Consider the following 24,913-nt stretch of genomic DNA (forward strand, 5'->3'; position numbering starts at 1 on the left):
CATTCCAATGTATACTTTGTGAAGCAGATCGTGAGTTTTGAGGTCTCAGAGCTAAACCATATCTGCGTGATGAGACTCTCAAAGAGCTCAGAATCCAGCAGATAGGTCAGAGAATAAACCAGTAAGTGGAGAGCTCTCACCCAGTTTGTCAAGTACTCTGACAGATCCGTGCAACAAAGTAAGGGGCAAGAAAAGACTAATTAACTTGGGGTGACCTGAGAAGGTTTCGTGGAGAAAGCAGCATTTGAACTAGTCCTTTTAGGAGGGCAGGCCTTTTAGAGGAAGGCATGGGGGGCTGGAGTGGGGAACAAAGACATTGCAGGTAGAGGAACAGCTTGAGCAAAGGTGTGGCATTGGCAGAAGGCAGAACACGTTTGGGGAATGGTAAGTCATCGACTGTGACTGAGGCCTTGAGAGGCTGGCAAGGGCGGACTGTGGAAGGCCTTGAACAACAGGCTACGGAGCTTGCTTTTAAGTCTGCAGGCCAAGAGATCCCTTGGAGACTGTATGTATGGTCAGCTGTGAGCTTTGAAATATGACTGTGAGAGCCTCTGTGAGAATGGACTGGGCTGGAGCAGACAGGAAGCAAGCACATTAGAGTAGGGTTTGTGTGGGAGCCCAGAGGAATCAAATAGGAATGGGGATGCACAGTGGGGGACAGGCAAATCAACTGGAAAAGAAAAGAGATTGATTGGTGAATAAGAGGTAGTAAGCACAAAAGTGGTGAATAAGAGTTAGTAAGCACAAAAGAGACCATATTGAGGAGAACGGAAAGGTGGGAGCAGGGAGCAGGAAGGAGGTTGACAGGCAGGGAAGAAGACCCCTCTGGAGGCGGAATGAGGCAGGACCACTTCCGGCTGGGGAGGGGGAGTGGACAGGCTTAGACCTAAGGAGAGGCTTGGAGAGAGAAGACGCCTTCTGGACTCAAGAGGACGAGGTGAGCTACGATGCCCAGCTTTAGTGAAAACTGTGGCGCCCTCCGATCAGCAGCTTTGACCTGCTTGATTCCTCACGCCCCTAAGTTTTGAAGAAAACCCGTTAGGCGTTTGGGAGCTAACAGCATGTAAGTGGTTGGGTTTAGAGGTGTCGGGATCCGGTTCGCAAGGGAGAAATGAGGAGGCAGAATTTCCTTTGGGTCACTATATGGAAAGCTGTGGGCAACAGAAAGGATGGATACAGACTCATTTGGTATTGCAGAAAGGAGAGATCAAGAAATAATTCAGGCGGTATAAGGGACGGAGCAGAACCCCATTATGGAGGGAGGTAAGTGATGACAGGAATCCTTAAGCCTGGAGAAAAAAAATGTCAGGGTGATTTGGGCCAGAAAGTAGGGTTGAGAACTTGGAGAAAGGATGAGGCAGAATGCCTTTTGAACAGCTGCAGGGAGCCGGGTCAGACAGGCGAAAAGAGGGGCTAATACGCAGTAGATTCTGGTTTAAAAAGGGAAGGGACAGAACCTGGTAGATTTTGGGAACAAGGAACACAAACGTGTAATACCTTTAGCTTTGTGGGTGAGGTATCCGTGTTGCAGAAATGTTGGGACTGGTCCCTGGGCGATTGCTTTTGGGGAAGGGGCTGTGCAGGGATTTACTGCAGAGCAGAGGGAGGAGGCATATTAAAATAAAGGGGAAGTGCGGAGATGTACTGCAGAGCAGTGGGAGGGGGCAGGTGTTGGAGTGAGCTGAGATGCTGAAGGGGGTGGAGCGTGTGGAATTGAGGTGGTAGAACAGTGTGGTTCTCCAAAGCCGCTTGCGCATTGAGGTCTGGGGATGGGCGAGGCTCGGACTGTTGCGCATGCGCAGTTTCGAGTTGCGGTAGAAGATTTGTGTAGGGTAAAGGGGCGGGGTGGTAGAACTGACTTGTGGTTTCTTAGAAGCAGAAGGAGGTAGGGTTTAGAAACAAGATAGTCTAGGTTTCTAGGTATGAGAACCCAGTAGCTGAAGTGTTTGGGCCCAAGGTTAGATGAGGTTTCTCCCTAATTCAGAAAGTCTGATGAATCTTCCCCTCCCTCTCATTTTCCCCTAACTCAGACTGCTTCACCTCAGGTTCAGCTGTTACTTGGCCTCCCAGAAAAATGGATAGGAGAAATAACTACGGTTATAGGATGCCCCTGTTCCAGGTGAGGCTTCTCTGCATTCTTGCCAGGCCAGCTGTCCCATCTTGAGTTCACTTCTTGCTTTGAGTCCCCTACTACTCTAGTTGCATAATTTCCTGCTCAGCTTGTTCAGTCCTTCCTTGAACGGTGGAGGAAGAGCAGGAAAAAAATACATTATGAGTCTTCTTTTGCTATCTCCCTTTCCCCTCACCCTTCCCTTCAATCACTGCTGAGACAAAGCAGAGAACTTCATGGAAAGGGGTGGGCTGTAAGGAGGTCAGATGGATCAGCAGATGATAATCATAAGTGTATAGGGCCCTCTGCCTCTCCCTGGGAGCTTGGGGCTTCACTTCCCTCCAGATGTGCAGGCTGAGACCACTGAAGAGGACAGTGTCTTGCTGATGCATACCCTCTTGGCAGCAACAAAGGACCCCCTTGGCTATGGACCCACCACTGGCCAACTGGCCTAAGAAAAGCAAGGCCAAGAAGGCCCCTATTAAGGCTATTACTAAGACAATACTTGCTGCCCCTCCACTCCCATCTGCCAATGTGATTACCATCAACAAGCGTAAAATACCTTTGCAGGCTTTAAAACTGCCAATCTCAGATCAAGCAGGTTTCAGCTACCATAGAGGCAGCCAATATTCAGGCTTCTTCAGTCACCACTCAGCCTAAGGAAACCAACAAGACAGAGAGTTACTCCTAAGGCAGCCCAAAGGCCCCAATTTCCAACTGGCAGTGAGAGTGTCACTACACAGATCAAGTCACCCTTGTAGGCCCTAAACCTACCAGTCATCCAACAGACTGTCCAGACTACATTTGCTAGTGAGTCAGCAAATTCCCAGGCTTTCACGAAGCCTAGGAAAGCTTCAAAGGCTAAGAAGGCTGCCAATAAGGCCATATGTAGTGCCACTGAGATCTCATTGGCTTCAAACAGCACCCGTGCAACTACCACCCAAGGTCAAATTATCAATGTACCCAGGCCACAGCGGCCTCCACTCAAACTAAGAAAGCCTCCAAAGCCAAGAAGGCAACTGTTAAAGGCACAAATACTGACACTAAGCTCCTAGAGGCCCCAAACACCACTGAGATAGATATCAGGCAGATTGAGACCTCAGTAGCAGCTATCCGGCCCAAAAAATCCAAAGGAAAGAAGGCTGCCAATAGTGCCATAAACTTGGCCTATGAGATCCCTGAGGTCCCACCTGTCATTAAAATGGTCACAACCCAAGCCCTAACAGACACCCTCTCAGTCCAGAGAGAACCAAGGGCTTAGAAGGCTGCCACCAAGGCCTGGGCAGCTGAAATCCAGACTCAAATTGTTGGCCAAGGAGCCTAGGCCAAGATGGCCAGCTCTCAGACCAACGTAAGTACCCTTGAGACTCAGGTTGCTGCTGCTGTCCAGACCCTGGCAGATGACTACCTGGCTCAGCTGAGTCTGGAGCCCACAACAAGGACCCAGGGCAAGAGGAACCAAAAGGTGAGATGTCTGATAACACCATCCTTAAATTTGCACTTGGTTTTTATTCCTATAATGAACTCTGAGTTTGTTCATTTATTCTATAAAATTTTACTGAGCGTTTTTACTCTGAGACAGTCCTTGTCTTCAGATAGGCTGTGACAGATGCTGAGAAGAATGTGATAAATTGTAGTTCCTGCTCCCTTGCATTTTACAGATTGGTGGGGAAATAAGACATCTATACACTTAGCTACAACCTGGGTATAATGCAATGTATATTTAATTTACATAGTAGTTACCATGTGCCAGGCTTTGTGTTGGGTACAGTCACACAGGCTATGTTTTGAAAATAACACTCACCAGCTAGGGATCACAGATCCAGCTTTACAGCTAAGAAAATTGAGTCACAGAGAGAAGAAAAGACTTGTCCAAGGGGTACAGCTGGCAGAGTTAGTGGTGACCAAAAGAAGAAGAGGAACTCCAGGCCCTGCCTTTGGGTTGTTCCTTTCCTAGCAGGGAAACGAAATTCCTGCCTGGAAGACGGTGAAAGACACCTCAAAGACTCAGGGTGGCCAAAAGTAAGGTCAGGACCTACTAAAGGGAGGATTTAGGGGACTTTCTTGAGGAGGCAAGATAAGGAGACAGAGGCTTTTCTTTCACCTGGTGACTCTGGACCTTCCTTATTTCTGATGATGCAGTTCAAGCATGTGAATGGGAATGAGAGAGGTGGCCATAATTACAGGTGGATCCCATGGGGCCAGAGGTCTCTACCCACCCGAGATGTGGCCATTTTGCAAGAAAGCGTAAGAATCCTATGCTGCTCAGTCTTTTCTTTATCTGCTCTCTTCTCTGTCATTCTTCCAAGTTTTCTGAAAACATACTGAGATTTCTGCCTGTATTCCTTTTCTCCCAGGCAGATAAGTTGGTGAAATATCTGTTGGTTAAGGACCAGACCAAGATCCCCATCAAATACTCAGGTAGAATAATACTAACCCTTTTCCCTGAGCTCTGCATTCCTCTCTCCACCATGGCTTAGGGGTAGTAATTTACCTTTGTGGCCTACTTTTTTTCTCATATGTCTTCCCCTACTCTCCTCACACTATAGTAATGGCATCTCCCACTGAACACAGTTTAAGACTCAGACTACACTGACCCCACAGGGCTAGCATAGGGCTGCTGCTCTGTTGCCCCATCTAAACCCAGTTCCTCCCATCTCTCCCCTTCTGCAGACATGCTGAAGGATATCATCCAAGAATATGATGAATATTTCCCAGAGGTCACTGAACAAGCAAGCTATGCTCTGGAAAAGGTGAAGGGGCAGCCCTGGGGGATGGGCACAATGGCAAAGCCTTGAACTGAACAAAGGTATAAAATGTCCCTTCTGCGGGGACCACAGAGACTCACACCATCTGCCCTTTCACTGTGCAGATGGGCAGACGGTGGCTAGGGAAGGTGCACAGACTTTCCAAGAGTCACACAAGTCAGTGGTAAGGGCACAGCTAGGATATAAGCCACCCAACTTAGTCCTGGCTTCTGTCTGCTTATGGACATGTCCTAGGATGTATTTCAGATGCTCACCTTTCCCTTCCATTCCCCATTCTCTGTCTGCCTACATTCCTGCTAATTACAAGGTTGGTGTTGAATATAATAGCACATTTGTTGCCTGTTTGCTGTGTGCTGGCCTCATAGATAAGCACTTTATGTGCATTAACTTCGCTGATTTCACAGACACACACCCCACCCTGGATACTCAGGGAGCTGTTGGGTGCTCAGGAAGCTCATTGCATAGGCTGACTTTTGTAATCTCACAGGTTATTCTTTTACTTGGCAGATGTTTCAAGTCAATCTGAAGGAAATTGATAAGCAGAGTAGTGTGTATATTCTCATCAGCATTCAGGAATCCTCCGCAGGCATACTGGGAACGTAAGCTGGGGAAGGGCTGGGGTGGGAGGGAGGCTTCTGCTTTTGTCCCTGGTACTCCCCCATCCCTGTCTTCTCTCCCCACACCCTCTTGGAGAGTCAGGAAAGATGGGGCCTGAAAAGCCCCTGTTCTAGCTCCCACATGTAGTTGGAACCCTGCACACAAACGTGGTGCCTGATTATGATTGACTGAAGGGTGTAGAAGCCTGGGATGGGGCATTCCTACTGTCAGGTTGTCTGTCTGGAAGCTTCCCAGGAAAGCAGACCTGTCCTTGCTTGTCTCTTCCTGCTAGCCTTGGGAGAGTGGTTCTCAAGGGAGGGCTTTGTGGTGTGGGTGGCTCATGATGCTCGAAGGGCAGGATCACCAATGGGCTGTGCCTGGAATTCGCTCATGGCTGAGGGTTCTGGGAGAGAAAGAAGGGACTCATACTGACTGAGTGCCTGGGTCATGCCAGGTTGCTAGGATTTCTTCCATCCTCTTTGGCAACCTGGGGAGGGGAGGATGTGATTTTTCCCATTTTGCTGAGGAGGAGACTGAGTCTAAGTGTCTTGCCCAGGTTCACATAGAGCTTGAAGCCTAGACTGGGCAGAACTCTTCTATACCTGAGGAACCTGGGAGAGGCTAGCCTAGTGGGCTGGCTGGTGTGTTTTTTTGCAGATGGCTGTGGGGCATAAACCTCTTTGTCCTATTGTTCCCCTAGAACCAAGGACTCCCCGAAGCTGGGTCTTCTCATGGTGCTTCTTAGCATCATCTTCATGAATGGAAATCGGTCCAGTGAGGGTGAGTGGCTGGGCATGCAGCTGAATGGGTGGCCACTGTTGGAACTCACGTGTTCACTTCCTGTCCCTGTCTCCTCTGCCCCCCTTGCAGCTGTCATCTGGGAGGTGCTGCGCAAGTTGGGGCTGCGCCCTGGGTATGATTGGGCTCTCTCAGCGCTTGCTGTCCATGTTGTCCTTTGGCAAGAGAGGATGGTCCCAGGATTGCATCAGCCTGGTGGTCTGGTGGAGTGGGCTGGGGTGCTGGACTGGGTAGAAGGCCCATGGCTCTGAGCTGGGTGGATGGGGAAATGGTCCTGAACTCCCAGGTCCCTCTCTCCTTTATGTGCCCTTTCTATTCTAAGATGGAATATAAGATAGACATTCAGGGTATCCCTGACAAAGAGCCATTTGGCTTCAGCTGCCCGCTTCTAGTGACCATGTATGTGTTTACTACTTTTCTGGTTTCATTAAGATAGCCACATGTGCTAGAAAGTTCTTTTCCATGTTAGGAAATTCCCCTGCCCTCATCTGGGAAATTCTGATCTCTATTCCTGGGTTATTTCCCCCATTGTCAGGATGAGGCACTTGCTCTTTGGGGAAGTGAGGAAACTCATCACAGACGAGTTTGTGAAGCAGAAGTAAGTGGCGGTTTGGGCCATTATCAGTCCCTTAAGTGTTCTGAGTGTGTTGGTCTTGTTCAAAAAGTGCTTGATAAGCTGTTTTCTACACTAGCTTTACAGGTATCAGCATCCTGTGCCCTAAAACTGAGCCCTGTCCACAATTCCCATGGGTGACCATTCCAGTGCTGAGCCAAATCAAACCCAAGGGCTTTATTTCAGGGTGTGCTCAGAGCAGAGTGCCTGAAGAATGGCTCCTCTGTTTACAACACACCCAACAGGAACTTGGGTTTACTCCTCACAGGTGGCAGGATACTTTGGCCTTCCTGTGACATCATGCCCTATACATGCCTCCCCTGCAGTACCAAGTGACTACCTTGCACATAGCCAATGGGAAATGGCTTCATATTAGAGGCCAAGACCGTGAACTGTGTTTAGAAGTGAATCTGAAGAAGGAGGGTGTTGAAAGTCTTTCTCCAGGAGCTGAGTTTAGTATTTGTTTGAAGGAGGTTGCCACCGGTATCCAGTGGTTAGACAACAGATTTTGTTTAGAAGGAAGTTTCATTTCCTTTCCAAGGTACCTGGAGTACAAGAGGGTCACCAACAGCAGCCCACCTGAATATGAGTTCTTCTGGGGTTTGTGTTTCTACCATGAGACTAGCAAGATGAAAATCCTGGAATTTGCCTGCAAGGTAATAGGACACCTCCCCTGACTTGGTATATTAAGGGTAGGGGTTACCCTTGTTAGGGCAAGTTGTGTACAGGGATGGGCATGTACAGGGCAGCCTGTAATTCATATATAAACATGTGGAAGTTCATTTTGTTGCTCAGCATAAAGTTTACTTTGTTTCATTCATTCTTCATATTTTGTATTAGTATGTTCAGAATGTTATAACACAATAGACTGGATGGCTTAAACAACAGAAATTTATTTGTTCATAGTCTTGGAGGCTGTGAGTCCCACATCAGTCTCTAGCAGTATCAGTTTCTGGTGAAGCCTCTTGCCTGGCTGGCAGATGGATGCCTTCTTGCGATGTCCTCACATGGTGGGAAGAGAACCTCTTCTTTTGGGGACACTAATCCTATTGGATCAGAGTCCCACCATTATGACTTTATTTCACTTCACCTCCATAAAGGCCCTATCTCTAAAAACAGTCATATTGAGGAGTGGTGCTTCCACGTATGAATTTGGGGTAGGGCACAACATTTAACCCACAACATATATGTACTCTCTTATCATTTCCCACATTACAGATGAAGACGGGCTCATTGAGGTTAAGTAACTTATCCAAGGTCACCCAGCACCTAAGTTAATAGAGCTGAAATTGGATCTCAAGACTAATTCATCATAATAGAGCCCCAGAAACTAAGAATTTTAAAATAAACTGCTGTTGGTTTTATACAAAGTCCATAGTATGTGCTACTTACTACATCATTATAATGTTATTTTCCTTATAATGATTGTCATTCCCATTTCAGGTGCAGAAGAAAGGCCCCAAGGACTGGGCTGCTCAGTACCAGGAGGCAGTGGAGATGGAGGTCCAGGCTGCAGCTGTGGCTGTGGCTGAGGCTGAGGGCAGGGCTGAGGCAAGAGCTCAAATGGGAATTGGAGAGGAAGCTGTGGCTGGGCCCAGGAATTGGGATGGCATGGATATCAACTGCCTAACAATGGAAGAGTTAGGCAATGATGCTGAGGCCAGAGCCCAAGAAAATGCAGATGTCAGCACCAACATCGACTTCAGCAGAGGAGATAACACCAGAGCTAGCTTACACAATGGTGCTAGTATTAGCTTATGTGGTGCACCCAGTCCCAGTGGTGGCTTTGGTGATGGAACTGGCATTAGTTTTGGTGGCACATCCACCACCTGCTCCAATATCAGTGGTAGAACCAGTGTTAGCTTTGGTGGCATACCTTGTACCACTACCAGTTTCAGTGGTGGAGTCAGCTCTGGGTTTGGAGGCATACTCATCCCCGCTGCTAGCTTCAGTGGTGCGCTCATTACCAGTGCCAGCTTTGGCAGTGCACCCAGCACCAGTGTAGTCTTTAGTGGTGCACTTAGTACCAGCACTGGCTTTGGTGGCACACTCAGTACCAGTGTCTGTTTTGGTGGCCCTCCTAGCTCTGGTGCCAGCTTTGGTGGCACGTTCACTGCTAGTGTCTGCCTTGGTGGTTCTCCTAGTACCAGCACTGGCTTTGATAGCATACTCAGCACCAGTGTCTCCTTCAGTGGCTCTTCCAGCACTGTTGCTGACTTTGGTGGTACACTAAGCACCAGCATCTGCTTCAGTGGCTCTCCCAGTACTTGTGGCAGCTTTGGTGGTGCAATCAGCACCCATGTTGACTTTGGTGATGCACTCAACACCAGTGCTGGTTTCAGCAGTGCTGTCAGCACTAGCAACAGCTTCAGTGGTGCACCCATGACCAACTCTGACTTTGGAGGTATGGTCAGCACTAGTACTGACCTCAGTGGACCACTTAGCTCCACTACTGACTTTGCTTTTAGCACCAGCATTGGCTTTGGTGGAGGTCCCAGCACCAGCCTCTGCTTTGGCAATGTGTCTAATACCAATCTATGTTTTGGTGGCCCTCCTGGCATCAGCACCTGCTTTAGTGGAGCTACCAGTGTTAGTTTTGTTAATGAACTTAGCACCAGTGTGGGTTTTAACTTTGGCAATGGATTAAGTACTGACACTGGATTTGGTGGTGGACTGACCACCAGCACTAGCTTTGGTGGTCGACTAAGCACCTCTGCTGGTTTCAGTGGTGGACTGAGCACCAGTGCTGGCTTTAGTAGTGGACTGATCTCCAGCAATGGCTTTGATGGTGGACTGGGCACCAATGCTGGTTCTAGCAGCACATTTGGCACCAGGGCTGGCTTTAGTGGTAGCCTCAACATCAGTGATGGCTATGGTGGTGGGCCTAATACCAGCTTTAATGGAGGACTGAGTACTGTCATTGGCTTTGGCAGTGGTTCCAACACCAGCATTGGCTTTGCTGGCGAACTCAGCACCAGCATTGGCTTCAACGGTGGACCCAGTTTTATCGTTGGCTTCAGTGGTGCACTGAACAGCAGTGCTGGCTTCAACAGTGGACTGAGCAACGGTGCTGCCTTTGGTGTTGGAGTCATCAGCCTTGGTGCCTGTAGTTTCTTCTATGGCTAGAGAGGTTTCAGGTAATTACAGCATTTCTACAGCTAAGGCCCATGGGTATTAATATAAGTGTTGGGAGATGTTATAAGAATTTCCAAGGTGGGAGGGCAAGGTGGGGAGATGAGGATAATAAAGAAGTATGAGAAAACAGTATATTTGGTATTAAAATATGCTCCTTTTTGGTGTTTTGTTTTCAGGTTTATTTCCCATGTTTACAGATACCATTAATGAGTTGCAGCAGTCCTTCCTTCTCGTGGAGCCAAGGTACATCCTTGAAATCTTTGTTCACCCAGCAGTCTAAGCAAATACTACCGATCAGCTGAAGTTGGCATGCTATAAAAAATTGGGTTGCCAATCTTGCTTTATTGTTTGCTTTTTGTGTGCTGTCATATTTGGTATCACAGTTACATTAAATTTGCAAAATGACTTGGAGTTGTTTTTTTTAATTGTTCTTAGGTTGTTGTGAGTAATATTATGGGCTCACAGAAGAGCTAAAGATCAGCATAGCTCTTGAGAGAAGGTGGGCTAAAGGGCTAGGTTAGGCTAAAAGGCAAGTATGACTTCAATGGGATAGAGACCTAGGAAAAGCATGGCAGGAAGGGGATAATAGCTTGAACAAAGTGGAGGTGGAAGACCTGGAACAGAATGCAGAGGGACAAGGTTCTGGATAGTAAGTATAGATTCATTTTGAGATGTTTGTGTAAGAATGGAGGGAGGAAGAGGGTGGTCATGAGAAGTGGACATAGAAACAAGGGAGGGTTTTATTGGGATAGGAAAGAGACCCTACCATGTTTCATAGACCATGGGGGCAAAAGCCAATAGAGAAGGACAGTAGATAGAAAAGGAATACTCAGGAATTGACTGAAGTAGTGCATCCCAGAGAAAGTGGGATGCAATAGAGTGCCAGAAAATAGAAGGTGGATTTTCAAAGCCAAAGATCCTGACTTTGAACAGGATTTAAGGGTGGCTGTGGAAGCAGCTCAGTGAAGATTTTCTTCAAGCAGTGATCAGCAACCAAAAAAGCAATGTGGGTTATACAAGGTTTGGGTTCCTGGTGGTTGTGATGGAAGGGCAAAGGAATAAACACAGTGAGTGAATGAATGTTTTTTTCAGCATTGGGTTGCTGGTACCTGCCCAGAAATACTATGTGCATGCCTACTGTGTAGGAGGCATGCTGCTAGGGATCCTGTGGATGACACAGAAAGTTGTAAAGACTAGGGGTCAGTGGTCAGACAGTGGTATGCTTATATTTAAGAAGTCAGACTAGGGAGAAGTCTACATGATGTCAATGTCCATGTAATGGGTGATCAGTGGAATTGAGGAGGGCTGGGAGGCCAAGGTATTGTTTGGATTATTTATATGGAAGGTGATAACACTCAGAATGGCAGCAAGAATTGGAGAAGAAAGGAGTACAGTGGTCCACGTACAGCTTCTCTGAGTATAAGGATGATGGTGTCATGCCCCCAGCCATACTGCCCACTAAAGAACAAGGCCAACAAGCAGTTACAGAGATCTATCTCCCACCTCACTTTTGGAGATGCTACCCCAGAACTCTTTCTTCCAGGAAGCTCTCTCCCATTCCATATCTCGACAGTACCAGAGCCACTTCACAGGGTCAGGATCTTAAGAAGACCCTGTGATAGAAGCCTCACAATGGCCATCTCTCCCCTCTAAAAGGCAGCAAGAGAAGTTTTCATTGATCAGAGAATACAAATTAAGAAAAAAGTTTCATCCAGAGGTAGACAGCTCCTTGGTCGTACCTAGAAATCAAGACCTGTTCTAGAACTGCTGAGGGCATCTTCACTGAGAGCAGAACTCTCTCAGTGAGGCCAGATCCAAAGTCTTCTCAGTGTAGAAGAATAAGGATAGAAGCTTCTAAAGGTGGAAGACAGGAAAGAGGTAGTTTGGACTCCTGGGAAGGACTCAGTAGTGGGCAGGGACGGTGTCCAGGGCTTCCTCAGGTTCTCGGGTAATGTCCACATTCTGAGAGGAGAAAGCCCAACATTAATAGGAAGGAGACAGCAGTGTGGAGCCCCAATTCGTCCCTGTTCTGCTGTCCTCGCTACCACACTCTCTTCCAGCTGAACCTGGATCCTGACCTTTTTCCCAGGCAAGTCTCGAGGAATCTCAGCCTGGGGCCTTTTGGCATGGGCTGCTCTAGCCCTGCATCTCCATCTACAGCCTCCAAGTCTGGGCTGTGATTCCAGCATTTCTGGGTGCTGGCTGTCTACTTGATGGTGTGAAACACCCAATGTCTATGGGACTGGGGTGGCCTTTCAGTGCGGGAGGGTGCTTTTGCCATGTGTCCACTTAGACCACGGAGTCCCTCACTTACCTCAGGCTTCTCCCTGTGTGTGTTTACAGCCTCCACATTCAGGTAGATGGACTCCATTTTGCAGCCTCAAAAAGAACAACCCATGCATCCATGAACCCCCAAGGAAAGCACAGGTCTTCCCTGAGGTGTCATCCCTTACCACCTCCATCACCACCCACACCCTCAGCTCCACACTGTGTGCAGTTGTGACTTCCCTGTGGGGAGAGGAATTTGGACCAGCTCTGTGATGTGTGGGGACAACACCAGGCCTAAGAGGCAGCCAATGGGACATCCTCCCAGCTCTTCCCCTAATAGTCTCAGTGTTCTCCGAGCCTCCGTTGCTCAACTGTCAGTGGGAAGATGGAAAGAGATCATCTCTGGGGCCTCCCCCAACTCCTGTGGTTTGTGAGACAACAATCTAATGTATATAATAATGGAGCTCTGCGGGTCCTCCAAGGTGAGTCAGGTGGTGAAGTGGTAGAAGAGTCCTGAGGCCACTGCCTTGGGACCATCAGTCCCAGGTAAAGTTTATTTAGAGGACAATGGTCATGGCAACATCCAAGGTGTGGAATGTCACAAGGGAGTTTTGGGGAGCCTGAAGAGGAAGGTGGTATCATTGGGGCCTGGGGCTGCCAGAGGAGGCCCAATGCCTGTGGAAACCCCCTCCGTATAACTCCATCTCTGAATTGAACTCTACTCTGGGCTTCAGTACACCAGCTGCCCTGTACACTGTCCAGAAGAGATTTGAGAGTGTCCCCTCCCTGCCCATGAACAATTCACAGCTAACTAATGCCACAAGAGAGAGTCTAAAGTGCCCAGGCTAGTCTTTGAGCCCAATCTTAAATCTGGCCCCAACATACACTTGTTCCTCTGGTCTCATTCAGGGATACCCTGCCACAGCTACAGCTTGGTGCTCTATGCTCAGTGCTCTCGTAAAGACAGAGGAAGTTGCGGCTAGAGGCCATCCCAGTTTTTCCTCATGCTCATCTTGCCACCAACAGTCCTACCTCCACTAGCAGCCAACTACCCACCCAAGAAGCCTCCACCACGACTCTACTGAGGATATGCTATGTACTGGAGGCATACTTATGGCCTATAAGTGCCTTTCCCAAGATGAAGGTGGAGGCTCTTACCATAAGCCACAGGTGTGAGTTTGAGCACTGTGTGCAGAGGGCACTTGAGATATGGCAGCTCATCTGGAAAGGAGAACATGACCATCAGGGACAGAGCACCGGGGAGGTCACCAAGTCCCCAGGCTTGTGGGTTTTCAGCATTCTCCCTTGTCCACACCCCTTCCCCATGGTCAGGCCCCCCAGGGGCCCACTGCCCCGCACCCTGCAGGGTGGTCAGGGAGGAAGAGAGCAGGGAGGAGGCTGGAGGGCCCTGGGGAATGCAGCCAGACTGTGGGCCCCCCAGGACGGTCAGGCTGGTCACCTTGGAGGTGGCCCACCTCCTCACCCACAGGGCAACCTGGACGACAAGGCAGGCCTCCCACCTCCCGCCAGCCCCGCCCCAGCCCCAGGCCTTCCACAGGCTCCCTGGCCACAGAGGCCCACATCACCTCTCCCCGAGCGTTCCCTGAGAACCCACTGTGCACCAGGCCCTCAGAGGAGGTGTGCAGGTACCCGGGCAACTCCACAGCGTTTTCCCCCACCCGGGCCTGTGCCCTCTGACTCCTCTTGCTCTTGTTGACCCACCAGCATTCCTCAATTCACTTGTTTCCAGTTATTGACTATTATGCAAACAGTTTTGTGACTATTCCCTTGCCATTTCTTCCACGGGCTTACATGTTGTTACCAGACATCGCTGCGGGGAGGGGATGATCAGGCCCATTCAACGGTTGAGGAAAGTGAGGCTCCGAGAGTCAAGACACTTGCCCTGAGGCACACAGCCAGGAAGAGGCAGCGCTGGGCCTGGCACCCAGAACCCTCTGAGTTCAGATATGTGACCAACCCACTGCGGTCTGCCACCGCTGCCCCGAGGGGCTCACGGTGTCTTGGGGGTGATGCCCCCACCTCTCAACACTCTCTCATGACACCCACCTGCCCACTCTCCCAAACTGCCCATACCACTCCCCATCTCCCTTCAGTGAGGCAGACCCCCACGGTTCACAGCTTCCCAGCCCTGAGGTTCCTCCTACCCAGGTTAGGGCCCTGCCAATGCCCTCCCAGCCCCCTGAGACATCCGTTTTGGCACTTTCCTGGGCATCTATCCTGCTCTGCCTCCTCATATTTGTCACCATCACCATCAGGCCCTGTGCCCCACACTTTGGCGCACTATCTCCTTCCCTCCCCGCCAATACTCAATACTCTGCAGGAGTTACTGTCCCTTGTGGCACACAGGATGCAACAGACTCACAGTAGGGAACTCACTTGCCTGAGGTCTCTGACTCTGCTCTGCCACCGCCCCCACAAGTGGCCTGGCCCTGTCTTTTCTCTCTCTGGCCCTTAGAGGTCCCACCTCTCACAGCATGGGATTGGACTAGGCTACTCTGAGGGGGCCCCACGTCTGCGGTCCCGTGGTCCAGCATTCCTAGCCACATCATGTCTCTGGGCCTCAGTTTCCTCACCTGGGTAATGAGGGTAGGAGCATGAGCTCAGCCTACCTGGCTCAGCTCCTAGGGCAGCTGTGAGCAGCTGGTGTGGCCCACACATGAAAGCAGGTAGGAGGTGGGTAGTGTACAATCAGGACATGCACCGGCTGCTGACACACTCCATGCATGTCTGGGGTGGGGAACACATCTAAAATTTATCTCGGATTGATGTCCCTGCCAGCTCTTCTGAGGCCCATGGCCTAGGTAGGGTCAGGCACTTCACCTCTCAGAGCCTCCCTTTCCTCATCTGCACAGCTAGGTTACAGCATTCACCTCAGTCTCAAAGAGAACATCAAGCAGTAGATATGTGGACAATATCAGAAATCTGGTAACACAAGGACTCCTACCCCAGCCCCCATCACTTTTTTCCAGTGAGGAGATTATGGACCTGTTAGAGGAAATGATTTGTCCAATGTCAAGTTCTCAAGTTCCTTGGGTTCCAATTCTGGATGACTCCATATTACAAGTGTCCTTGATTTTGAAACTAACTATATAGAAATGATGCAAATCCTCAAACATTGCACAACACTTCAGATATGGCTTTGCTCTGTCCTCAAACACCCTCACAGTGTCCTGGAGATGCTAATACTGCAACATTCACATCACAATGGCAATCTCACACCTGGGGGTGGTACAACAGTCCCTTACCAGGCCATCTGCCCTAGTTTGTGATTCAGTATATGTTGTCAGTGCATAAATACTCTGCAAATTATAATGTTTACACATTTTTTAGAAAAGAAATAATCATTTAAATTTTAAAAAATGAAAACACTATCTTGAAATCACCTCTACAACAAAATATGGAAACCTGTAATCAGAATCATGAGGCCATAAAAGGTCCATTACCACCTGATGACAGCATGCTTCAGAAAAATACTGGCTCAGCTTTTCCAGATTGAGGCAGACTGTAAAGGCCAGGTTGGAAGACATTAGCTCAGATTGGTAATAATACTAATAATAGCAGATAACACTTATGTAACCTGTGCTATGTGTCATGAACTGTTCTAAGCTGTTTACAAATGATGATTTATTTAAACCTCATCATTATTCTCCCCATTTTACAGATGAGGAAACTGAGGTCAGAGATTAAAGTAATTTGCCAAAGCTAGTATGTGATAGACCAAGAACTTGAGCTCAAGCATCTTTGTCCTAGTGTTCCTATTCCTGTGTTCTTAACTACTAAGATATAAACTACCACTTGCTGGTGTCAGGGTCTCAAATCACACCCAACCCCCCATGCTAGGAACAGAGAGAACAGTGGTACCTGAGCTCTTATCCAGGAAGTAGGCTAGGAGGCACCGCATGACAGCTTGGTGACAGATCACCAGTACATTTTCCTGCCGTTCTAGCTCCATTATAACTGGCTCCAGACGCTGAACCAGATCCTCATAGGACTAAAAATAAGAAAAATACTTGAGTAAGAAAGGGACATGAGGCACATTTGCCCACAGGAGAGGAATTCTAGGCTAGGAATCAGGAAAACTTGTTGTGGTACCAGTTCAGTTGTTGACTCAGCAGTATGACCTTAGGCAACTCACTACCTTCTTAGGGTCTTGGTTTGTCATCTATTGAATGGGAGGGGCAATCAATATATTCAACTAGGTATCAATAACAATAACAAAACTTCCCACTACAAAAATTCCTAGAAAAGCCAGATAAAATAAATTCCTGTGTTGCTGACTTTTCAAGAAAATAAAGGAAATATCATAGAGTTCCACCAAAACACTAATTTGAGAGAACATAAGCTCCCCTATGTTCATTGCAGCATTATTTACAATCACTAGGATATAGAAGCAGCCAAAGCGCTCATCAGTAGATGAGTGGATAAAACAACAATGGGACATTTACACAATGGAATACTACTTGGCTGTAGAAAAGAAGAAAGTTTTACCCTTTGTGACAGTATGGATGGACCTGGAGAACATTATGCTAAGTGAAATAAGCCAGTCAGAGAAAGACAAATGCCATATCATTTCACTCATATGTGAAATCTAATGAACAAATTGAACTAACAAGCAAAACAGAGACAGATTCATAGATAGAGAGCAGATGACAGCTATGGGGAGATTAGGGTGTAGAAAGATTGAGCAGAAAGGAAAAAGGACTCATGGGCATGGACAACAGGGTAGTGATTGTGGGAGGAAAGGGATATAAGGGGAGTAAATGGTGATGGAAAAATATAATAAGAAATAGAAAATAAAATCAATAAATATAGGCTTCCAAAATGAATAAAACCTTGGGGAAAAAGAGTGATAAGCGGATGTGGAAGCTACAACTACCCTGGGGGCACTTATCAATCATGCTATACAAGATGCTTGAGTTTTTAAAACCTTTTAGAGACAGGCGACAAGCCTTAGGTATGCACAAGTTAGGGAGTTGTGACTGAAATTCTCAAATAAACCTGAGAACCTCAAAGGGCTACATCCTCAATAAAGGTATAAAATGAAAAAAAAGTATATACAGGCAAAGAGAAACAATAAGAGCATGTATCTGTGTCTGCTTGACTCTTAGTACAAAAAATTAGGAAATGCTTCCTGTAAGAATGTACAACCACAAGTCTGCCCTCCAGTCGGTTTGTGGTTGAGCATTACACTATCCACGTGTTTTAAAAAATGTTAAGTTGAGATTTTAATAAGAAGTGATTTCCAATTATTAGCACCCAGGAGTGTTTGGAAAAAGCAAACAGAAATTTTCTCTGGACTCTCTCAACTCAGATTGCATGGGATTCCCACAGTTAAATTTTTATCAAACTGAAGATCACATAGTATGCAAGGAAAATAAACTATTCTGACTGAAAATAAGCAGAAGAAAAACAAGAAGGGAACCTTAAAAACTTAAGATAAATAATGCAAAATATAAAACAAACATGCTTAAAATTTTTAAAGAAATAAAAGAGGGAGTAAAAAATGTTAGGAAGAAATGAGCTGCTACCAAATAAATGATGTAGATTTGAAACAAAACTAAATAGAATTGTAGAAACAGAAAATCCATCAAAATTGAAAAAATGGATGGAGTAAACAGAAGTTTAGATACAATTTAAGAAATAGGAATTTGGAAGATAGATGAAAAAGTTACTTCAGTTACAACAAAGAGGTCAAGAATAAGAAAAAAAGTAGACCTTAATAATAGAGACAGGACTAACACACATCTTTTGCATTTCCAGAAGGAGATAATACAGAGCATGTGAGAGAAGAATAGTTAAAGATATAATGTCTAAGAGTTTTTCTGGAACTGATGAAGAACCCCAATACTCAGATTCAGGAGTCCAAGGCAAGCAAGATAAATGAAAATAAATTAATAATTAGACATATCAGACAACAGCTTAAAAGCAATAAAGATAATAAAGACCCTAAAAACAGCCAAGAGAAAAGAAACATCAATTAGACTGATAAGAGACATTAGAAGTTAGAAGACAGTGAAGATAATATCTTCAAAGTACTGAGAGAAAACAACCATCAAACTAGAATTTTATACCCAAAATATCATCTAGGACTGAGCCTCCACCAAGACCTTTTTTAAAAAATATTTTATTTTTATTTATTTTTAGAGAGAGGGGAAGGGAAGGAGAAAGGGAGAGGAACATCTATGTGTGGTTGCCTCCTGTGTGCCCCCTACTGGGGACCTGGCTCCCAACCCAAGCATGTGCCCTGACTGGGAATCAAACCAGCAACATTTCAGTTCACAGTCCAGTACTCAATCCACCGAACCACACCAGCCAGGGCTATAATGTCATTTCTGAGGATGAAGATAAAAATGTGAAAATGCTTTCACACTGGATATCAATTGTTTTATCTTCTCTGATGTCCACCTTTTCTGATAAGTGTTCCCAGGAATTTGTATCAGAAATGGAATATGACTAACAAATAATCTAAAATGTAGAACTGTCTAAATGGAGGTTGGGTAGAAAGCAATGAGGATTTACCTCAATGGGGATAGGGAACCATTAGTTCTGGTTCATGTAGTAGCAAAGAAGTGGGTTAAAATTTTAGCCATTGCCCATATGGATTCTAACCCACTGCCCAGAAAGCCTGGAGCTTTATACAACTTGACAATAAAATGTCAGGAAATTAGAGTATGTTGAACTATTTCAAGTGCCTTTAGTGAAAGGATACTAGAGACAAAGTCTATGATAAAGTGAGTCCTCCTAAAAGCAGAGAGGAAATAAGCAGGCAATTATGTAGCTTTTAAAACAGAGGAATCTCTTGCCTATAGGCAAGAATCTGAGACATCCAAGGGCCAGATAATCATGTGCCTTGTGAGATGGAAGTTGCTGAAAAGTACACTTTACCTTGTTTCTAAAGCAATCTAGGAAACTATGGAACCTAACCACTGGAATGGAGACTTTGGGGAGGAGTTCTATGAATCAGCCCATCCTTCAAACCTTACCTCTCCCTTGGGATAGCGGTAGCGATATTTATCTTGGTCCCTTAGTGCAAATTCTTCAGGGTAATGTTCCTGAATTTCTTCGTAGGTCATCTCCTCACACACACCCTGAGGAAAGTTATTTGGGGACAAAAATATTTACAAGGTGAAATCCACACAGTCTTTAGCATAGTTTTGAGGCCAAATGATTGTTGAACAGTAGCATCTAGGTTTCTGTGAACACAGCTCTGGGTTTGTGCCCGCTGAGTGTGTGTGTGCACAAAGTGTGTGGCTGTGCAGATGTGAGAATGAGTGCAGGTGCATAGGTGTGTTCAGGGTGAGTATATGGTAGATCTCTGTGATATGTCATATGATTGTCCTAATATGTTTTTAGGTGCACATTGTACATATATGTATGGGTTTGTATCAATAGTTGAGCTTAAGGATGTGTGACTTTGCATGTGTGGATGCAGCATTTTTATGGTGTGTACCTGTGGTATGTTGAGGGACCTATGCTTTGTGTTTGTGTATTTATTTCATTATATGTAGTGTACTTGTGTGATTGTGTGTGTACAGGGTGTCTGAGCATCTGACAATGTGCCTGCATGGTTGTTTCTATGGTATGTCTTTCCATGTGTGTCTCAGTGTATCTGTGGCATATGTATTTGTGAATCTGTATGTCCCTGATTATGTTTCTAGTGTATATGTGTGAATATATGTGTGCCTATGTCTGATATCTGTGTGAATTTGTGGTAATATGCTTGAGGCTGTGTGTCTGTACTGTGTATGTGTCTATGGTATGCCTCTGTGTTCATGTGATGTAGAAATATGCAAAGATAGCACGTGTGTCTGTGGTGATTGTGAGTGTGTCTATATGTATCTCTGGGTGTGTCTGTAAGTGTGTATGTGTGCATGCATATGGTGTAGGTGTTATTGGTAGATATGTCTGAGAGAGGGCCTGTGTCTGACTAGTGGGTCCATGTGTCTGTGAAGTGCATGTCTGTGATGGTAAGCATACATGGGGTGTGTGTATGACTGTGTATGCAAGTTTGTGCATCCACAGCAGGTTCTTCCATTTTATAGCATTTCTCATCCTTCCTGCCCCTACCTCTGCTCTAGAACCTCTGGCAGATAAAGAAACAGCCATCTACGGAAATCTCAGAAGGCAAAGATTAGTAAATCCCTAACAATTTCAGAGTGGGCCTAGGGGAGATACACTCTCCCCACCCAAAGAAGAAATTGGGAGCCAGAGATTGTTCCTCAGGGGCATATAAGAGCTCTGAGTCCACTGAGAAGTCTCCAGAAGTGATGTGGCTGCTGCTGGAATAGGAAAGTGATGTTGGGTTTATGTTTTCCTTCTGGATTCCAAGGATTGGACCTTCCTATAGGGAAAGCAGAAGGCTGTGGCTGTTGTCTTTTGATCAATCTACCAGGTTTCCCTTAGGGGTGAGGCTCACCTCTGCCCTAGCCCACAAACAACTTTGCATTGTCAAACTTCTCCAACTAACAGTGCCCATGAGAGGAAGTGTGCCTTATGGAATACCCAAGGTCCTTCTAGATTGGCTTCAGCTTTATTCTGAAGCATTCTGGCAACCTGTTGCCTGTGGAAATAGTCACTGATTCCCTATTGACTTAAGGAAAATTGCCTAATTTCTCTGAATTTTATTTTCCTTAGCTGCAAAATGAGGAGAATTACATTATCCCACAAAAATGTTTTGAATATTAGAGGTAGTATGTGCAAAAGAGACTAGTACAGGATGTACAAAGCACATTTTAAAGACTCAATCAATGGAACTGATTATTAATATATTACTGATCATGGAAAACAAACCAGAAACCTAGGCATCATTCTAAATTCTTGCCTCTTCCTGACCCACCCCCTCATAATGGATTACTGATACTCTACCTCCTAAAATTCTCTCAAACCTATTCCTTTTTCTTCCCTCTTACTCTCCACTGCTCCAACTTTAGCAGTTCTACATACACACAATACCCTCTTTGCTTAAGCTGTTCTCTCTGCTTGGCAGCCATTCCTGATCTCCTCTACCTGGCTCAATATTAACCCTCCAAGTTAACACTGGCATCATTTCCTCCAGGCAGATAGTGGTTGAGCCAGATGCCCTGCCCTGACATCAGTGTACCTATAGCAGCATGTCAGAACCTGTATTACACATACTGTTGTGTACTCCTTTGTTTATTTATCTGTCTGCCCTGTTTAGTCTGAAAACTCAGTGAAGACAGGAACCAATCTCCATCTCCAGTACCACCCCAATGGTGAAACAAAGTAAGTTTCCATGAAATGTTTACATCATGTATGTGCTAGAAACAAAGCATAACTCTACTCTTATGATGAAGCACTTACATGTTTTCTTGCATGCATTTTATAGCAAATACATGTGATATCTAGAACAATGCTGTACATACCTTTTCTATGTATGTGTATCACTGTGCATGTATAGTTAAGTACATATGTGTGTATGTATGTATGTATGTATACACATATACTTGTCTGTATTTGTACAGGTATATTTAGTAGAGAAGCAAGTTAACCTACCTACATTCAAGTTATCCACACCTGTGTTGAAGCTTTTACTCTGAGATCTAACAATCATAACCTGTGCACTGCTACCTGATGTGAACATATATATAGTGCAGGTGAGACAATGGAGAGGAAACAATGCCTTTTTCAAAGAGCTCATGAGAAAACCTGAAGAGAGATTGCCATGTCATGAGGGTCAGATGACATATTTCCTAAGTGTTTATTCTTTCCATCTCCAGTGCCACCCTTGCCTCTTGCCTGGACTAATGCAGCCATCTCCATACTGGTCTACATGCTCATTCTGGCCTTCTTCCTACCTAGTCTCCACACGTGGCCAGAGTGGTCTTTTTATTTGAAAAAATGTGAATCATGTTCAAGCCACTCCTCCTTGACTTAGACCATATCAATGGCTTCCCTTTTATAGGGTAGCATCCAAATCCTTCAACATGATATAAAGCCATATAAGCTGCCTTCCTTTCTAACCTTTTCTCCTTTATTTCCAGACCTTACAATCATAGCCCCAACCTCTCTACTATTCTATCCTCAGTTCTTTGTACATACCATGCTCTCTTATCACCTCTTGGCCTTCACATGAGCTGTTCCTTGCCACTGAAATTAAATTTATCCTCTCCAGCCCATTTTGCCTGTTTCTTTTCTCACCTCTAGCTTCATGTAGGAAGCTTTCCTTGTAAACCTCCCATCAGCAAGTCTTGTCAGGAGCACCCTCACCTTCTGAGCCTCCACAGTCCCTTGTACTTCCCCTCTCACAATCCTTTGCACATGAGATGCAGTGTCTTATTTACTGTCTGCCTTTGGGCTCCATGAGGAAAGGAAACTTGTCTGTTCTGTTCTAGCCTTCACTGGATCCTTAGCATACAGAATGGTGTCTGGCACATGGCTGGTTGTTAAGAATTGTTTGTTGAATTAATTAGGTTACCATAGAAGCCAAAACAGAGGCAACCCAGGGTATAAGCCCAGAGTCAAGTCCTGCCATCCACCAGGAAATGCATTCCCCTACATCTCACCGCATCAATCTCGTTCAGGGCCTTCCACTGCTCATAGGGGACGCCGAGGGCCTCAGCTGTCTGGATAGTTCTCTTCATGTGGCTGGTCCACACTTTCAGGGAGCTGATGCCCTGGGACTGAATGAAGTTGGCCAGGGCATAAGCATACTGTAAAGTGGGGGTACAGTTGAGGAGAGGAGGGGAGAAAGAGAAGAGATGAAAGAATATAGGGTAGCCATGAGAACAAGTTCAGATCTCACAAATGGTAGAATGATGATGTACAAGCATGAATACAGAGTTTAAATATTTCCAATTTTTAAAAAGGTCATACTCTTTCCCAAGAGAATAGAAAAGAGTATATGTGTTTATGTGTGTAAATGTGTGTATGTTTGTTCACTGATGCTTGGTCACTGAACCCTCTACTCAGTTATTCATTTGTACAAACAGCCCACCTGTAACATTTGTAGAGACTAGGACAAGAGGACAAATGAAGGCACTCTACCAGCAGTCCACCTCCCTTCTCTTCCTGCCTCTATCCCACCACTCATAGATGTTTGTAGATCATCTAGTCACATCACCAAGTTCTGTCCAGCCCATATCTTCACCAATTCTCCTTGATCCACAAACTGATCCTTTGGCCACCCCTTCACCTAGGGGTGAATACTCCTGTTATGTGGCTTACTCTTACATGGACAAATCCTGGAATAAGGTTTCATGTTTTCTAGTAGAAACACACTAGACCACAAGGGCAGAGATTTTCTAGGGTCTGGGTACTCAGAGTATGGTGTGGATATGGTATGGTAGGGATTTGGGGGAATTTCTCTTTGATCCTTTGAATTCTTATTGCTTTAGTAGGGGTCCAGGTACCCAGGTTCTAAGAGCATTCAAACATGTACTGAGTGTATGTGGACCTATGATGGGTAATAGGGTGTCCTGTTCTCAAGACACAATCAGTGCAGGGAGGGAAACAACAACAGCACCAAGAGAAACCACACAGGGCCGTGGGAGCCCAGATGAGCAAGGGATTCACTCTCCTTCTGTGTATACGCATGTTACTAGTCACAGATGGTGTGTGAGGAACATCTTCACAAATGCAGAGACACAGGCACACATTTAGAAGCAGAAACATGGGCATTGTGTACACATATCCTAATGGTGCATTCTGAGTCAGCAGGCAGTGTGTTCTGATGGAAGGAGCCCTTGGCTGGGAGGTAGGTGATGGGGTTAAACTGCTCCAGCTCCCTTACACAGTCCCCATGTGCCTGGGATGCGTCCCAGCACCTCTCTGGCCTTGGATCTCCTGCCTGTAAGATGTGAACAGCATGAGGTCGCCCAGCCTGGTCTCTGTGAGTGGAGATCAGAGAGTGTATGGGCAGCACCCAGAGCTGAGAGCTGCTGTGACTGATGTGGGTGACAGTCCATGGGAAATTGCATGGTGCACTGTGCCCATGAGCGTGAAGGTTGGGCTAGGCAGTGTGTGCACATGCTCACATTTGTGTGGAGGGAGGCATGCCATTTGTAGATGGCCACATGTCCAAACTGGGTGCTGAGCTATGCAGGCAAGGCCATGGCCAGCCCCAGCTAGGAGACCCCTGGCTGTTGGTGGTGCCACAAGGTGGGGCTGATGCCTCCAGTGGCCTCTGACTCTGCTGTAAGGAGTGAGAGAGGTGAAGAGTCAGAGGTCAGGGTCCATCTCGAGAGGAGGCTGGCAGTCTGAAGGCAACTGAAAGGGAGCCACAAGGATGCAGCTGCTGGTGAGGTGCCTTGCCTGTGGCACCACCACCTGTGGCAGTGGGGGATGCTGAGAGGCAGGCAGAAAGGCCTGGTTTTCAGTCCTGGCTCCAGCTGTGTGTGACCTGGGGCTGCTCTCTACTCCTGTATGGGGCTCAGCCTCCTCATCCACAAACCGGTGACAGTACTGTCCAGCCTGCAGAGCTGCCTCAAAGATTAAGTGAAGCCACACAGGTGGAAGCAGATGGTGCTGCGACTGTGCACAAGTGTCCCATAAAAGAGGGTACTCACTCCATCCTGCACCCCACTTCCCACTTGTCCCATCCCCAAGCGATTCCCTCCAGCAAGAACCTGTGCTAACAAGCCCACG

The 24,913-nt window shown here is 46.5% G+C and overlaps 2 protein-coding genes and 1 non-coding gene across 9 annotated transcripts in view; 2 read left to right on the plus strand and 1 right to left on the minus strand.

Moving 5' to 3' along the window:
- The first annotated feature begins 830 nt into the window (after positions 1-830).
- LOC114505040 (trophinin-like) lies at positions 831-10,426 on the plus strand. Of its 5 annotated transcripts, none has more exons than XM_036016618.1 (13): positions 831-937; positions 2,046-2,119; positions 3,477-3,575; positions 4,253-4,357; positions 4,468-4,531; positions 4,784-4,863; positions 5,386-5,477; positions 6,176-6,255; positions 6,346-6,388; positions 6,809-6,871; positions 7,428-7,542; positions 8,330-10,023; positions 10,198-10,426. In XM_036016618.1, the coding sequence occupies exons 2-12, from the start codon at positions 2,075-2,077 to the stop codon at positions 10,010-10,012; spliced, it is 2,469 nt and encodes an 822-aa protein (XP_035872511.1). In that variant the 5' UTR covers positions 831-937; positions 2,046-2,074; the 3' UTR covers positions 10,013-10,023; positions 10,198-10,426. The 5 variants fall into 5 exon arrangements, with proteins under 5 accessions (XP_035872511.1, XP_035872513.1, XP_035872514.1 ...); XM_036016620.1 differs by having other exon boundaries at positions 3,483-3,575; XM_036016621.1 differs by having other exon boundaries at positions 3,501-3,575.
- LOC114505896 lies at positions 7,071-7,199 on the plus strand. The gene has a single exon (XR_003685347.1). It is a non-coding gene; the product is annotated as a small nucleolar RNA SNORA11 (small nucleolar RNA).
- The window catches only part of PFKFB1 (6-phosphofructo-2-kinase/fructose-2,6-biphosphatase 1), a 45,061-nt gene continuing 30,494 nt past the window's right edge, over positions 10,347-24,913 (minus strand). For all 3 annotated transcript variants that reach the window (XM_036016624.1, XM_028522690.2, XM_036016625.1), the window contains exons 9-14: positions 22,834-22,980; positions 19,294-19,398; positions 16,172-16,301; positions 13,448-13,510; positions 12,336-12,400; positions 10,347-11,983 (exon numbers count right to left, since the gene is read on the minus strand). In XM_036016624.1, coding sequence (XP_035872517.1) covers positions 11,924-11,983; positions 12,336-12,400; positions 13,448-13,510; positions 16,172-16,301; positions 19,294-19,398; positions 22,834-22,980 — 570 coding nt within the window. In that variant the 3' untranslated portion in view covers positions 10,347-11,923. The remainder of the gene's footprint in view (positions 11,984-12,335; positions 12,401-13,447; positions 13,511-16,171; positions 16,302-19,293; positions 19,399-22,833; positions 22,981-24,913) is intronic.

The sequence above is a fragment of the Phyllostomus discolor genome, chromosome X, assembly GCF_004126475.2.
Source record: "Phyllostomus discolor isolate MPI-MPIP mPhyDis1 chromosome X, mPhyDis1.pri.v3, whole genome shotgun sequence".
NCBI classification, from domain to species: Eukaryota; Metazoa; Chordata; class Mammalia; order Chiroptera; family Phyllostomidae; genus Phyllostomus; species Phyllostomus discolor.